A 16,196-nucleotide genomic window follows, 5' to 3' on the forward strand; every position below is an offset into this window, starting at 1 on the left:
CAGAGGGACTGATGACATGTCGGCTGCACAATTAAAGTGTTTTCAGCAAAAGAAATGATGATGTTGATCTTGGTTTTATACTAGAAAGCAGTGCAAACAGCACGTCGTCAGTGGGAGAAGCCACGTTGTCATCAGTGAGAGAAACCAAGTCAGCAGTTGAGGTAAACTTTTATTCCATTCTGTGGATACTTGATAAGCACTGTCTTCCTGTTGATAGCTAAGCATTCTATTCCGACCTAAACTATAAGAAAATCTAGTGAAAAAGAAAGTGGTCAGTTTTAAGGTTGAAGTTAACTTCTTTGGGGTTTCAGAACAGGACTGTAAGTAAGAGTCTGTCCCTAGGTCACCCTCGCACCCTAACTAGCTACAAGATGGGCACCCGCTCTGGTTTAGCTGGTTTGCCTATTAGTTGAATCTATTTAACCATTTTAAGTATAGTTTAAGCTATTTTAATCTGCATTGTGATTATTTTGGAAGTAGATTTCATTCTTGAATTATATTCAAAATTTACTGAGTGAATGTCTAAAATGAAGGTTAACTTTTGTATCCAATAACAAATTAAATATTGTCTGTTGTGGTTGTCTTTTGAATAAAGCTACTTGGCTGCATAAGCTTTCCATGGTATTTTAGTTCTTTCCTGCTGAGAATGAGGGGCATCAAGAATAATTCTTTTCTGAAAGGACCTGGAGACATGGCTCAGTAGTTATGAATACCTGCTACTCAATCATGGGGCTCTGAGTTCAGATCTCACCACACATGGAATCAGCTGGGTGTCTTGCAAACACTTGTAACTTCAGCTCCACGGACCTGATGCCCTCTTCTTATCTCTGTGCACAGATAGACAGACATGTGCATAACCTTGAGCAGATATATAAGTAAATAAATTTTTAGTGTTGATGAGGTGGATCAGCGGGTGGAAGGATCTTGCTGTCAAGTAAGTTATTAAAAATTGTTTATTTTTGGAGGCTGGGAAGCCCAAGAAGGTGATAATAACTGGTGTGGTGTGTGGTGATTGTACCTTTTGCCACATTCTCTGTAGGGAAAAAAAATGCAGTGTCCTTGGATAAGAGAGAAAGGAAATGGCCAAATGGCACTGTGCTATATTCGTCTTCAAACAGCATCCTCCTCATCTTCTCAGAGCTCATTGAATTTCCATGACTGTTGTTGGGGTTTTGTTTTGTTTGCAGGGTCTTTCTACATATCCATGGTTATCCTAGAACTCAGTATGTAGACCAGGCTCACCTCCAACTCACAGAGGTCCACCTAAGTGATGAGATTGAAGGCATGTGCTAGACCAAGTTTTAATGAATTTTAGTTGACATACTCAGACTGTAGTACCAAGCCTAGCTGTTGAGTCAGTCTGTCACAACTCCCTGGAGGTAGTATTTATGCCAGCAAACTTGGGACTGCTGAAGTAAGTGTATTTCTTGGTGTCATGTGGTCACAGCAGAGCTGGGCGGTCTCTTTAGCTTCTGAAGTGCAGTGGGGAAGACAGTCTTCTCATTTAATTCTTAGCGTGAGCCTGTGATCGCACAATCCTTTACTGTTGGATAGAAATCATGTCATTAAGGGCTAGCAGAGGTGTCCAGTGGTGTCCAGTGGCACAAGGTCCTGGGCTCCATCCCCAGGACTGAAAAGAAAAGGGATGGGAAGAGAACACAAAAAGAATGAAACTAGGTGTCATATTTTTAACTGTGAGGAAAATGTAAGACTCAAAATGTAAAATTTGGTCTGTAGGTGGAGGAAACAACTGCTCCTGAAGACAATGTCTATTTTGGAACTACTAGTGATGATTCGGATATTGTTACACTTGAACCACCTAAGCTGGAAGAAATGGGGATCCAGGAAGTTACAATTATTAAAGAAGCACCCAACTCAGATGACCTTAACATGGGTTCTTCCTCCAGCAGCCAGTACACCTTCTGCCAGCCAGAACCCGGTATGGAGCTGTTGCAGCAGTGAACCTCTGATTTCTTATTTAAATGGCTTGTTTTCTAGCTCCAGCTTTCAACATTTTAAATAATTTCTCTGAAATTCAAGAAAATCTTGATAAAGTTTGTTACAGTGTTTTCCTGGCCTTTATGGCTGATCTCAGTGTTCTTTCTTTGACACATCGCTATGTGTGTGCTTGCATGCATATGCCTGTGTGTAGGGGTGTGCTGGGGACTGAATCCCAGATACTGCACATGCTAGGTAAGCAGGCTGGGGACTGAATCCCAGATACTGCACATGCTAGGTAAGCAGGCTGGGGACTGAATCCCAGATACTGCACATGCTAGGTAAGCAGGCTGCTACATTCAGTTTATTAAAGTCTCAAGTCCTTAAAGGGGGCATTTGTCTTTTAGTATCTGATTGGTTGGTGGAGGTAGAGCAGGGTCTAGCTCTGCAACTCTGGCTGCTTTATACTCACTGTGTAGCTTGGGCTTTGTCTCAGACTTGGCAGCAGTTCTGTAGGCATGCACCATTATTCCCATAGGTTTTTTTTTTTTCCAGACAGGGTTCTCTGTGTAGCCCTGGCTGCCCTGGAATTTGCCTTCTGTAGACTAAGCTGGCCTGAACTCAGAGTGCTGTCCCTCCTGAGTGCTGGGATTAAAGACCGGTGCCACCACCACACAGCCTCTTCTGCAATTCTTAACCTCTGATTTCTGAAAATGTAGTATCTTTCAACATGACAAAATACTTAGACATAAAGTTTCTGGGAAATGTTAAAAGAGAAGCCTGTAGCTAACCCAGTGATAATTTAGAGTGTGGAGACCTGTGACTCCATTTAGAACTGCTGTTCTAATCATTTCCTAATCTGATGAAAAGCCAAGAATATATAGTTTGGATTAGCTTCTTACATTTTTCAATTCTTTTAATAATTTGTATACCTTTGGCAGCTAGAATTAAACAATGTTTTATTCAAATTTAAGGTAATAAAATGCCACATGCTTTTTTTGTTGGTTTGTTCTGGGATAATATCTTTTGAATTCACACTGTCCTGGACCTCACTGTGTAGTCTTGACTAGCCTTGGATTTGTGACAGTCTGCCTGCTTCAGCTGGAATTATGTCACAAAACATCCACATCCTCTGTCCCCACATAACACTCACGTCTGACAGGTGAGTGCTGTGTAAGTTGTTGGGGGAATAGTACAAAAAGAAGTCTGTATGTGTTCAGAGCAGAAGGAATGTCTTCTGAATATTTTTAATCTATCCTTTGTTGAGCCTGAGATACAGATGTTTGATTATATTTACAAAAAGTTTGTACAGTTGACCCTGGAATTCAACAAGTATTCAGAGGTTGAGACCTTCCCACACTCAGTGCATTTGAGCTCTTTTTGAGTTTTATAATTCCATCATGTTCAGTTTTCTCCCTTTTGATTTATTTACTTATCCATTTATAATTTCAGCCACTGGCTTAAGAAGCATGGACCCAAGTAGGGGTGTAGCTGAAGGGCGGGCACAGCAAAAGAGCAGGACACACTGTGGATGGGAACTAGTACCTGAAAGCCAAGGATTTTGACTTGATTTTCTCTTTGAAAGATCTAAGTGTTTCAGAATTAGTTAACAGAAATATTGTGTGTGTGTGTGTGTGTGTGTGTGTGTGTGTGTGTGGTGTTAATTTGAGACTGGGTCTTATCATGTATCATTGGCTGGCCTGGAATTTGCTATAGACCAGTTTGGCCTCAAATTCATAGAGATTGACTTGTCTCTGTTTCTTGAGTGCTGGGATCAGGTGTGTGTGGCCATGTCCAATTTAAGTATTTTTTTAACCTTTTGCAATCCATCCCATTAAAATTTCTCATATAAAGACAATGTTTAAAACTAGTGATAAATTTTGGGCTATACTGAAAAAGCTACACAGTGAGGCATCGTGGACAGTGTGTCTCCTTAGTTACTCCATTCGATTCTTCTATTCTTACAGCTTTTCAGCTTTGTGTTTTTGTGTGATTCTAATAAGTGTGCAGCTTCTGTTTGTTTAAGAAAACTATTGCCTTCCATTGGCTAACAACCCTCCTACCCAGAAGGCAAAGGTGGTTGCTGTAGTGAAGTTCATTGGATTTAATCTCTTACAGATAACAGTGTTAACTAGTGAAAGTTGTATTTTTTAGGTTTTCTCCTTTGTTGTTTATAACAGCTTTATACATCTTCTTTCCTATTTACTCACAAAAGAAAGGTGGTGGGCGAAGCTGTGGAAGATTCCTGAATGCATAAGGGGATGGGATGATCAGCTGAGACGCCGTGTTCCTAGCCAGCTCGCTCTCCAAGGTTGTGTGGTGCTGAGTGGCTTCTGAGCTGGGCTAGTCACGTTTACCATTGGACTGCTGAGTGCTTTGCAGAGTCTTGATCTAAGCCACCCGTAAGCAGGCTGCCTAAGCTGACTGCATAGCTTACTGCACGCCTCCACGCCTCTTCATTGCTCGCTGCTTCAGCTGGCGGCTAAGTAGTGCTGTACAGGAAGTGTAGACTCCAGATGTTGAAGATAGAAGCGTTAGGTAGTTGGTGACTATTAACATCTACCGGTGACTTGTTCATATAGAGGAAGGCAGTGTGCATTGTGGGTTTGGAGACATTTTCAAGATGACTCACTGTGCTTCTGTCGCAAAGTCTTACTTCAGTATCCCAGCTATGATCTGGATGCCTTCATATTGTATAATGCTTGGCTTAAGTTCTCCTTTTTCTCTTTAAGAAATATACCTCACAGCTGAGGTGATCAGGAATAACCAGACACATGCTGGGCATGAGGGGCATGAGGTCACGGCACAGTGAATCCTCTCTGGCTCCCGTGTCACTAAGCATTAGGATGTGTGTTCATTCAGTAGTGATGCTCTCTGTTGTCATGTGAACATGAATTACATCTTCCACGCTTGATCATTAGAAAGCATTGTGTGATGCAGACTCCAGCTTTTCTGTGGCATGGCCAGCCTGTTTTCTAAGAGACTGGAATTTTTGGTTGCATGAGTGTGTACTGTTTTGGAGCTCTGTTAAATTCAAGTTCACATCTAACTGGCCTATAGAGATCATTACCAAGTGTCCTTGTCAATAATTTGTTGAAATATGGAATGTAATTAAGGAGTAATATCTCCAAGGGATTGTTCCTGGACTGGATTATTTTGTGCAGTTTTTCTTCTCGTGAAGGAGCAGCAGGGCTGGGCCTTAGCACAGGGAGAGTGGTTGTGTGGCTTCCTCGTGCTGCCATTTACCAGAGGGTGCGACCCACAACCTTCTGGTGAGAGTGGAAGGGAACCGTGTGAACCGTGGTGCTCTGGACCTGCACGGTGGGTTAGGGCCCTGGGAGACCCTTACACACTTACATACTGTCCCTTTAAGTAGCTATGAAGTTGAACAAAAAGACAGGGTTTCTTTTTTCCTTAACTGAGATATTTGTTATTCTCGACAGTGAGGTAGGGAAGGGCAGAGTTTTAAAGATCTAGACAAGGAGACTGTTGAGGTGTAAGCAGGACATACAGTCAGCCTGTGTTTGGTCTGTATTGGTGAATGAGCCGTGCATTCTTGTTTATGTTTCTCCTTTCGGCTTTCTCATGTCAAAGGGCATGTGAGGCTAGCGTTGATTATTGTCATTTACTGCCACGGCTTTTCTGAGAATGTGGACTTAAATATGAACATTTTCTTTTTAAACTAGTTTTTTCATCTCAGCATAGTGATGAGGAATCCAGTAGTGATGACACCAGCCAGGAACCCAGCCCTGCCCCTAGACGCCGCCGCAACAGGAAGAAGACCGTTTCTGTCTCAGAGTCTGAGGAACCTCTACTCGCTGAACCAGAAGATGAGTCCTCCAAGGAGCCAAGTAAACGCCACTTTAGTGGTGGTCTCAACAAGTGTGTTATCCTGGCCTTGGTGATTGCTATCAGCATGGGATTTGGACATTTCTATGGTGAGTATTTGGAAACACCTTGTGCATATTTGTGGCTTGGTTTTTTTTGTTGTTTGTTTTTTTTGTTTTTTGTTTTTTTTTTTTTGTTTGTTTTTTGTTTTTTTTTTTTTTTTGTTTTGTTTTCAAGTCAGAAGACTGGATATCAAGTCTGAAGTTGGGGGAGGGGAGATGCTATTCTTCCAGAGGCCCCAGTTTCAGTCTCTTATACCTAGCCCACATGCTGGCTGTTTCATAACCATCACCATTCCAGCTGCCCTCTTGTGACCTCTTAGAGCACTGCATGCACATGGTGCACAGACATTTGTGCAGGCAAAACACGAATGAAACAATCTGAAGATGCTGGGAGTGATGTTCAATGTCTTTAATCCCAGGGGCAGGCAGAGGGTTTTGATTTTGAGGTCAAACTGGTTTACAAAGTCTGTTCCAGGCTAGCCACCCTGGTTTTTGAAGCAGGGCTTTACATCTTTTTGTCTGCCTGCCTACCTACCTACCTATGGTTTTTAAGCAGGGTCTTGCTATGTAACTCAGGCTGAGCTCTGACTCAGCTTCCTGAATGCTGAGATTATAGACTTGGGACTGGCGAGAGAGGTATAGTATACTTGAGAAGTCAATGTCTTAAACATTGTCAAATTTACAGGACTTTTGTTGTTGTCTGAAACAGGGTCTTTCTCATTCGCCCTGGCTGTCCTGGAACTCACTGTGTAGCAGCTCATTAGTCTGACTCACAGAGCTCCATCTGCCTCTAGCACCCAAGGGCTGGACAAAGGTCTAGGCCATTATGCCTGGCAACTTCAAGAATCTTAGTTTGCCTATATAAACTACTTTTAGATTTATTCCTTTTCTTGGTCCACATAACCTATACTTCAATTTTCAGTTTTAGTAGTTCTTTCCAATAATATGCTCTTTCATGAATGTGGTAAAGGTATTTAATAGAGCATGATACTGTAATAAAATGACAGGGCAGTCCATACTTGCTAAAGTCAAAGTTGCTGAGTGATGTTTTCTGTGTTAAACTTGAGGGGGTGTTGGGCACATGGGGAGGCCTGTCTGCATGTGTCCTGCTGAGCGCTTACTCTTGAGTCACACTAGTGTGATGTGCTCTGGGAACACATTTTATCAATGTTTTTTAGTATATTTCTGCCTCCCTACAGGCGAAAATGAAGGAAACAAAGGAAAAGGTCTAAAATCATTTTTTTCTTACTAAAAGCCAAGAGTTTGTTATTAACTTTAATATTAATACAGACTGCACTAAAATTTCACATTTTGCATGACTTTGGAATATTTTTTTAGAAGGTACAGTTTAGAACAGTCCTTTTAAAATCAAGATTGCTAGCTTTAACAAAATTAACACCCTATTTTCCTATACATTTTCATCTTAGCCTTATCAGTGTGAGAATCCTGGATGATGAGGTGTATGAAATGAGTTACACATAACCTAAGCCCTGACTCAGTGACCTTGGCCTGAGCTGGGCAGTGAGCTCCGTGCTAACAGCCGTTCTCTGATGTCTCTGTCCATTGGCAGCCATGTGGTTTAAACAATCTGCTTAGAACTTAGCCAGCTTTAGCTCCGTGTAACTGTGGTGTTTCCTGTTTGTACTAGAAAAGACAGCAAAAGATAGTGACACAGTCTACTCCAGCTGTTTGACATGATTCAGATTCTAAAAGTGCATTTAAACTTTTAGAAAAAGATAATTAGCAAAGAAGATAATGATCTATAAGAAAGCTAACTCCAAATTCGTGTTTGAAGTGCTTTTCCTTCCTTGCTCATCACTCCACATTCTGGTAGGTGTTGACAGGTTGTCCAGCAATTCTGAGGGTGTAACTGTAACTAGATGAGAAGTTACATAGCCCAAAGAGGCACTGAAGTACATGGCTTACTCAGACATCCTTGAATGGCGTTTAGTAAGTTTATGACATACAGGAGGGACAGTTGACAGTTCTAGCAACAGAAACTCTACAACCCCTTTTGGAAATAAAAATTACCTAGATGAGAGATAAAAGGTGTTTTTAAGGGGGCTGGAGAGATGGCTTAGTGGTTAAGAGCACTGGCTGCTCTTCCACAGGTCCTGAGTTCAATTCCCAGCAACCACATGGTGGCTCACACCATCTGTCATGGGGTCTAATGCCCTCTTCTGCTGTCTGAAGACAGTTTAGGATGCTGAGTAAGAAAGTCTGATTTATGGAGCAACTGAAAATAACAGTGAGAGAAAAGGTAAAAGTTGTAGGTCAGCTGGGACTGTTGGGTTTTGTAATCCATATGCCAGTGCTGGAGGCTTTGGGGATTAGAGTGAAGGAGCGATGCAGGGGTTAGAGCGGGGAGGGCACCGGGCTTCCAGCCTAGACTTTTAGATTGGTAGTCTGTCAAAAGTGAGGAAGTGTGCTAAGCTGCTTCACATGGGACGTAAATGGCTTCTTACGGAAGAGTCCTGCTGGACAGTGAAGCTAGAAGATGTGCTTGGCCTTCTACAGCATGGCTGAATCCCTGTTCCTAGATTGCTAAGTGATGTTCAGAAGTGGGTTTCAAGACCTGTTACATCCTGTGTTTAAACTTCTGCATGTACTGGTATGCCCACCAGTTGCCATATGTGCTTTTTGGTTCAGTGGTGTGGGTTTTTTTTTCTTCACATGTATGATACATGTACCAGGAGCATGCAGCTTGTATTGGCAAAAGAACATTTTAAATTTAAGGTCAATATGAAGGAACTGTCCTAGTATGGGGTGGTAACCTTAGGGCTTTGCAGATAGTAGTTAGAGGCTCTCCCACTGCCCATGCCCTATTGCAGAATTGTTAATATACTTGGCTTTGAAGGCCTATCACATAGCTCAGTGTAAGAGTGCTACCTTCAAGCCTGATCCAACTCCTGAGTTTTCCTGACCTCCACATTTGTGTCATAACATGCCTGTGCCCGTCCCCAAAATAGTATGGTTTTTCTTTTTTCTTTTTTGTTGTTTTTAAAAGTAATCTCAGTATTTGAAAAGTAGAAGGGTATAGCTCTGTTGGTAGAATGTTTGCCTAGCATGCACAAAGTCCTGGGTTCAAGCCTTGGCTCAACATGAAAACTAGGAATTGGTGCAATCCTAGTACCCTAGAGGTAGGTACAGAAGTTCATGGTCATTCTCTGCTTCATAGTTAATTTGAGTCCAGCTTAGTTTGCAAGAGGCTCAGTCTCAAAAACAAAAAGTCCTCTTTGCCAGGTGGTGGCGCACAGCTTTAATCCCAGCACTCAGGAGGCAGAAGCAGGTGGAGCTCTGAGTTCAACCCAGCCTGGTCTACAAATGAGTTCCAGGACAGCCAGAACTGTTACACAGAAAAACCCTGTCTCAAAAAAAAAAAAAAAAAAAAAAAAAAAAAAAGTAGAGGCAGGAGACTCAGGAGTTCAAGATCATCTTCAGGTAAATAGGGAGTTGAGCTCTATCCTAGATGACTTAAGACCTTGTCTAAAAAAATAAAATAGAAATTTGACTTTGAGAATGATGAGTGTTCATAATTAGGTGTTTCCTGTGTTGTATTTCAGTGTTTGAGTTGTAGCCTATAGGCAGATTATTAAAAAACACATTTTCATTTTTCTTTGACTCTTAGTTCTTAGGAAAATAACTCCATTTGGTGGCTTATTTTTCTGTTTAAAGAGGTTAGAACACTTTACTTCAGCAATTTCAAAGCTGAGTGCTGTCAGTGTAACAAGATGAATTTTTGGGTTTTTTTTTGGGGGGGGGGTACTGTTAATTAGATTTCTTGGCCCATGCCCAGACAGACCACACCAAACAAACACGGTTCCACGTGGAGAGGTTTAATAGAAGGGGATGGGGCAGGGGTCAAGGCCAAGAGAAGAAGAAAAAGAGGGAGGAGGAGGGGTTTCGGTCTTTTGTAGGGGTAGTGATATCACTTGCTCCCAGGTGAAGGTGGGATTCTGAACTGATGTCTTCTGGGAATGCTTTGGCTGTTTCCATGGCAATTGATATGCTAGGTTCCTGTCACCTGTGGGTGGAGCCATTGCTGGAGGAAGGGGCTATCCTAATGCCAACAGTGGGTGTGTTGAGTGGCCTGTGTATTTCTTCAGAAGGGTAGTAAACTATTTAAATGTTCCTGTGTGTATGCTGAATAAATTAACACACATCATTAACCTGCTCGTCCTGTGCATTAGCATCCACTGCTGTTTGGTGAATGTTTTAGAGTAAAGCCTGTCCTTGCCCAAGTTAAAGGGCTAGTGTAGGAGCAGTGGGAGCCGTGTTATCCCTGTAATGATTTTCCTTTCAGGCACAATCCAGATTCAGAAGCAGCAGCAGTTAGTCAGAAAGCTCCATGAAGATGAGCTGAGTGGTGTGAAGGACTGTCTCTCACAGTACCCGCAGGAGCAAGAGTCTGCTCTAGACTTCAAGGTGTGTATTAATTAGTCATTGAGGAATAACTAATAGTAAGTAATGTGGAAATAATTGAGCTAGGGCACACAGACACTGCAGTCCTATCCTGGCACCTGAGAACTTAGCAGTATGAATCAGGCTAAGTTCAAGACTGGCCTGTGCTACACCCTGCCTCAGAAAGCCAAGGAGGAGAAAAGCAGAAAGCAGCGGGGAAGTAGTTAGGTGTTACAGTGCAGAGCAGTGGACGAGACATGGGCCAGCAGGGAAAGGTACTTGCTGCCGGGCCTTGCATGATGACAGGAGAGAACAGACTCCCACAACCACAAGCTGTCCACTGACCTCCACGTGCTCACCTGCACACAAACATGTTAAGTTGTGTGTGCTTTTACACCTGTTCCTCACATTGGCATGCATCATGTAACCTGCCTCTCTGACACTCCTGTGAGTGAGGCAGTAGATGTTTTTCATTTACAGACAGGCAGAGGTTCAGATAGGCTAAGTAACTCTGCAAAGCTAGCAGATCTAATTGGATTCCAAGTATCTAACTTCAAAGATTTTTTAAAATTGGTCTGTGCATGTATGCGCATATGAAGTCCTTTGCATTCATGGCTCAAACATGGAGAAAACCCTTTCAGGAGTCAGTTTTCTGTGATCCACCATGCTGGTCCTACTCAATCCAGCTCAGGGCAGCAGGCATCTGTGCCAGCAGAGCTGTCTTGCAAACTACATTTTAAAACCTTTCTTTCTTTTTCCCTCTCTCCCCCCCTTTCTTCCTTCTTTCCTTTTTCTAAAGATTAATGAGTTAGGTAGACAACTATTTGTTTGTTTCTCACATTGTAAAACCCAATTGCTTATTTTGTTTGTTTCTGAATTCAAGTTTACTTGGATTTGGGAAAGTATTTAACTGTGTTGCTAGGATTCATGCTGTCCTCTGTGTACAGAGGTCTTTCCATGAGATTCTGTACTGACACATAGCAGCCTTTTCTGCCACCCTAGTGCTGGGATTAAAGGCGGGTACTGGCATGTCATGCTGCCTTCTGGATAGTTTTTAATCTCATCAGTCCTGAGTCTGGGATACAGATACACACATGCCTGGCTCTGGGTTTACTCACAGAAGGCAAGTGTAGCTGACTTTTCCTCAGTTGCTGAGACTGGTGGGACAGAGACAAGCAGGTCTGAGTTTGAGGCCAGTCTGGTCTACAGAATGAGTGACAGGTCAGCCAGGGTGATGCAGAGAGGCCCTCTCTGAAAATAAATGCATGAACAGAATGAAATGTTAGTTCTCTAAACTCTGTAGGCACCTTTTCAGTACAGCTGCTGTAGTAACAAGATGGAGGGCTTCCCTGGCTTTTCCCTGGCTTTTCTAGCGTAGTGGTGTGATCCGATGATGTCTGTATGCAGCACTGAGCTTGGACTCTGGGGCTTTGGGTCTGCTAAGTTCTTGGCCCGGAGGTTGTTAGAGACAGATGGAATTATGCCTACCTGTTCTTTAAATCCTCCTTCCTCAGCAGTGCCCTTGATTTGACATGCCTGCCTGCTACCCATTCTCTTCATGTGACACTTGACTTTCCATTCCCCTTTAAGAATGGGAACCTCTTTAATGTTTGGCAAGTGGCATTGAGCATTTATTTTCCAATTTTTTAACACCATTTAACCATACCCAAAGGATTTGTGCACATGTCCTCCCTCCCTCCCTCTCTCTCTCTCTCTCTCTCTCTCTCTCTCTCTCTCTCTCTCTCTCTCTCACACACACACACACACACACACACACACACACACAGGCACTAAAGGGTTAGAGTTGTTACATGATAAAGATTCATATTGAACTTTTCAAGCACTTAACATTTCCCTTCTCTTTCTGGAAAAAAACCATCTAGTCATTGAAAGCAAACCTTGAGAGATGTTGGACCGTTACAGAATCAGAGAAGGTTACCTTTGAAACTCAGAAGAAGAATCTTGCTGCAGAAAACCAGTATTTACGAATATCTCTGGAGAAGGAAGAGAAAGCTTTGTCTTCATTACAGGAAGAGTTACGGCAACTAAGGGAACAGATTAGATTGTTGGAGGATAAAGGCACAAGTTCCCAGTTAGTTAGGGAGAACCAGGTTCTTAAGCAATACTTAGAAGTGGAAAAGCAGAAAACAAACAGCTTCCTTAATGAAAGGGAGACTCTCTTGGAGGAAGCAAGGATTTTGAAAAGGGACCTGGAGAGAGAACGGCTCACAGCAATGGCTCTGCGGGCAGAACTGGAACAGTTAGTCCCTCGCCAGGCACAGGGCCATGCAGATTTTCCTAGTGTGCAAACTGAAGAGAAAGGAGTCGTGGTGTTACAGCAGAGGCTTGCTGAGCTGGAGCAGAAGCTCAACTTTGAGCAGCAGCGCTCTGATTTGTGGGAGAGGCTGTACGTTGAGGCGAAGGATCAACATGGGAAGCAGGAGACGGATGGGAGGAAGAGAGGAAGCCACAGGGCGAAGAGCAAGTCGAAGGAGACATTCCTGGGGACAGTTAAGGAAACATTTGATGCTATGAAGAATTCTACCAAGGAGTTTGTGAGACACCATAAAGAAAAAATCAAGCAGGCGAAAGAAGCTGTGAAGGAAAATCTGAAAAAGTTCTCAGATTCAGTCAAATCCACTTTTCGACATTTCAAAGATACTACCAAGAATATCTTTGATGAAAAGGGCAGTAAGAGATTCAGGGCTTCAAAAGAAGCAGCGACTGAAAAGCCAAGAACAGTTTATAGTTATTCTTCATACTCACAGCAGGAGGCTCCAAACCAAAAGCAGAATTGCAGAGGCCCTTCTGCACAGAGGGATGGAGGGAGAGAAAAGCGCAGTCACTCTGAAGAAATTAGAAAAAATGCAAATTCATATACATACAAGGCCAAGTTTGACTGCCAAGGCACCCATTCCACCAGAAGGGTTTGTTCAGGTATGTTTGAATGTGCTGGACAGGAATCCATTAGCCCTGTTAATAAAGCGAGTCCCGTTAGGATGAATGACTTTAAGCAGCTGATTCACTGGTACTTACTGAATGAACTGGATACTTTTCACCACTGGAAAGAGCTGGATCAGTTCATCAGTCCATTCTTCCCGAATGGTGTCTTTAGACATGACCAGAAGCTCTTCGCCGACTTTGTTGATGATGTGAAAGGTTACCTTAAGAGCATAAAGGAGTATCAAGTAGAGGATGACAATTTGGAGAAGTTGGATGGATGTATTTATAGACACTTTGGGCATGTTTTCGCCCTTCCATTCGGACCCAGGTCGGTTTACATAAAACCATGTTACTATAATAGCTTCTAACAGTGATACAGTGCATAGCATTTTATTTTATTTCTTAACACTTTGAGCTTCTTGGAAAGTTACTGTTTGTAATAGACAAGCTTTATTGCCAATGAAATTCAGAATAAATAAAAGACAAGAGTTTTAAGATTTTTAAAGATTGCAAACTGGAAAATAAATCCATGTCAATCACTTAGATTTGGACAAATAACTGAATTTCTACCTTAAAAGTTAAAAGGTTATATTTAAGTTTATAAACTTAAATGAGCAATCTAGCTTCAGTATAGTTTATATAATTAAGTGAAATTATTTCCCTTTAGTCTTTGACTTAGGAAGCTAGAAACAAAGACTTTAATGTGAAGCCCAGGTCATGTGGAGCTGCCCACCTGTAATCACTGTCAGTTTTACTGAGTTTAGGAGTACTCAGTGCAGCCTGACTTCTGAGAAGGGTGCTGGACGCTTGGAGCCACACAGCCCCGTAATGTTCCAGACTGCCCATTGTCCTTCAGCTTTTTATTCTGTAACTGAATGTCTGTTTACCTTTGAGAGCCAAGTTCCATCTTTATGAATAAATGCAATGTGCCTATAAAATAATGAGACTGGTTTCTGGTGTCTTTAGTTCCTGAAGCAGATGTCAGAGCTTTAATGAGCAGTGTTGGAGGCTGCTTTGAGGAAACATGAACAGTTCCTTGCTGTTCAAGGGTTAGGAATGCAGGGAGAGGCATGAAGGTGTAGTGGCCTCGGGTAGTCCAGAGATGGTTAGAAAATCTTCATGAATGAAGAGACCTTGTATCCAAAGTTGCTTTGAAACTAGCTTTTGGAAGAGAAGTGAGGGTTAGTACATGGATGGGAAGGGTCCTCCCTGGAATGGCAGGTCATTTGCAAAGGCAGGGAGAAATTAAGACATACTACATTGCAGAACAGGTGAGCTGGGGTGAATCAGGAAGGTCTCCATTTTGTCCTGAAGGTGTCTGTCTTGTGAGATAGAGAATTTCTTAAGGATCTTGTCACTGGGTGGGTGGTACCTAGCCCTTTAGATGACTCGCAGCAGCCAAGGGGGTTGATTGGCAAGTTGTTAAGCCAGCTGTGGTGGTCTGCACATGAGAAGCTGATGGGAGTCTGAATAAGTCATGGAAGGTGGTGAAGAGCTGAGGATACATTTTAAACAACTCATAGTGAGACAGTTGTATCTTGTGTGAGGGAAATAGAAAGTGAGTGTTGTGGGTGCATCTGGAATGACTGCACTGCTATTACTCGGAATACTAGAAGGAAGTTCTAAGCAAGAGGAACTGGAAACAAGTTGATTTTGGAGGTAACTGTTGACATTTATTTGGAGAGGATAGATTGGTAGTTACACAGCCATTTCTACTCACTTTGAGGCCGGCTCCTATTGGACGGTCTAGTGCAGGCTAGCCAACATCCGTGCTGGTTATAGAGAAGGCTAAGCAAGAAGCGTGCAGAGTGACACAAGAACCCAGAGATGTCCAGTGAGGTGCTCAGAGCTGCGGACCGCAGGGTAGAGCAGTGGGGAAACTGTCGGCAGAGTGGGAAGAATGTGCCTGCTCACTGCCCTTGCCTGAAAACGGGAAAGTTGGGGACTGCTTTGTAAGATGCGTCTATGATCTCAGTGGAGGGATGAAGCTGGTGGAGATTTTTGTTCTTATTGGATGACAGAAACACCTCATTATTTTATCGTTACATTCCTGCTCCTCGCCTGTTAGGTCTCCCCTTCCTTCCAGCCAGTGCAGGTGTATTTCATGTCCATCCTTTCTTCTTCAGTGTTGAAATAACACCCCTCTTTCCTGGTATTAAAATAGGGTTTTATTTTATATTTTATCCTTTTGCAGTGTTCAGGTAGATAATGGAGAAAAGCATTTGTTATTTTTACTTTTAGAAAACTGAACTCTAACATAGATAAAAAATGTGTTTACTACTTTCAGTCGACCTGATAAAAAGCAACGTATGGTAAACATTGAGCAGGCCAGGCACCGAAAACAAGAGAAGCACCTTCATCCTCAGCCCTACAGAAGGGAAGGTAAATGGCAGAAGTATGATCGCGCTAATGGAAGACACACGGCAAGTCTTGAGATAGAACTGGGGCAGTTACCTTTTGATCCTAAGTACTGACTCATTAAGTTAAATTAAGAACTTGAGATGTGGATGCTTTCTACTTCATTTGATGTTGAAATTAAGATGAACTCCCCACGACTGTCTTTATATTATGCAGAAGCAAAGCTTACTAACTTGCATTTTCCTGTAGCTTAGGTTTGTTAAAAACAAAACCTTATTTTTTTTTTTTCTGTTCTGGAAAAAAAAAAATAGTAGTTTTAAGGAAGCCAGGCATGAGACATTCTGTGCATGAAACAAGGCTGGGTTTGAGTAACTGAGCTTAGAGCGAGCTCAGCTCACACGGGGCCTTAAGTGCCGTGTGCAGCAGGACTTGAGGACTGAGCTGAGGTGGGACTCTAACATTTTCTACTCTCATGCTTTTGTCTCTGGGGTCAAGAGCCTGTTGGCTTGTGAAGAGCTTGCTGGCTTGTCTTGTGAACTCTTGCACACCTGGATGCTATGGAAGAAACAATAAACTGCACCGTGAGGAAAACTAAAGGTCTCTCTCAAGTCTGGCGCCGAATTAAGTGTTCTCTGAGAATGCCTCAGAACAGTGTGTGGTACAGCT

At 42.6% G+C, this 16,196-nt stretch overlaps 1 protein-coding gene across 11 annotated transcripts in view; it reads left to right on the top strand.

Moving 5' to 3' along the window:
• CCPG1 (cell cycle progression 1) overlaps positions 1 to 16,183 on the top strand; it is a 29,674-nt gene extending 13,491 nt beyond the window's left edge. For 3 of the 11 annotated variants that reach the window (XM_080934480.1, XM_080934483.1, XM_080934484.1), the window contains exons 4-11: positions 85 to 161; positions 1,738 to 1,939; positions 4,154 to 4,249; positions 5,625 to 5,876; positions 7,028 to 7,054; positions 10,132 to 10,253; positions 12,113 to 13,500; positions 15,460 to 16,181. In XM_080934480.1, the coding sequence (XP_080790606.1) occupies positions 85 to 161; positions 1,738 to 1,939; positions 4,154 to 4,249; positions 5,625 to 5,876; positions 7,028 to 7,054; positions 10,132 to 10,253; positions 12,113 to 13,500; positions 15,460 to 15,646 (2,351 nt within the window). In that variant the 3' untranslated portion in view covers positions 15,647 to 16,181. Of the gene's footprint in view, positions 1 to 84; positions 162 to 1,737; positions 1,940 to 4,153; positions 4,250 to 5,624; positions 5,877 to 7,027; positions 7,055 to 10,131; positions 10,254 to 12,112; positions 13,501 to 15,459 lie in introns of all 11 variants that reach the window. The other 8 variants (XR_013975472.1, XM_080934486.1, XM_080934489.1 and 5 more) reach the window with 8 other exon arrangements.
• The last annotated feature ends 13 nt before the right edge of the window (positions 16,184 to 16,196 follow it).

The sequence above is a fragment of the Micromys minutus genome (assembly GCF_963924665.1).
Source record: "Micromys minutus genome assembly, chromosome: 21".
Lineage (NCBI taxonomy): Eukaryota > Metazoa > Chordata > Mammalia > Rodentia > Muridae > Micromys > Micromys minutus.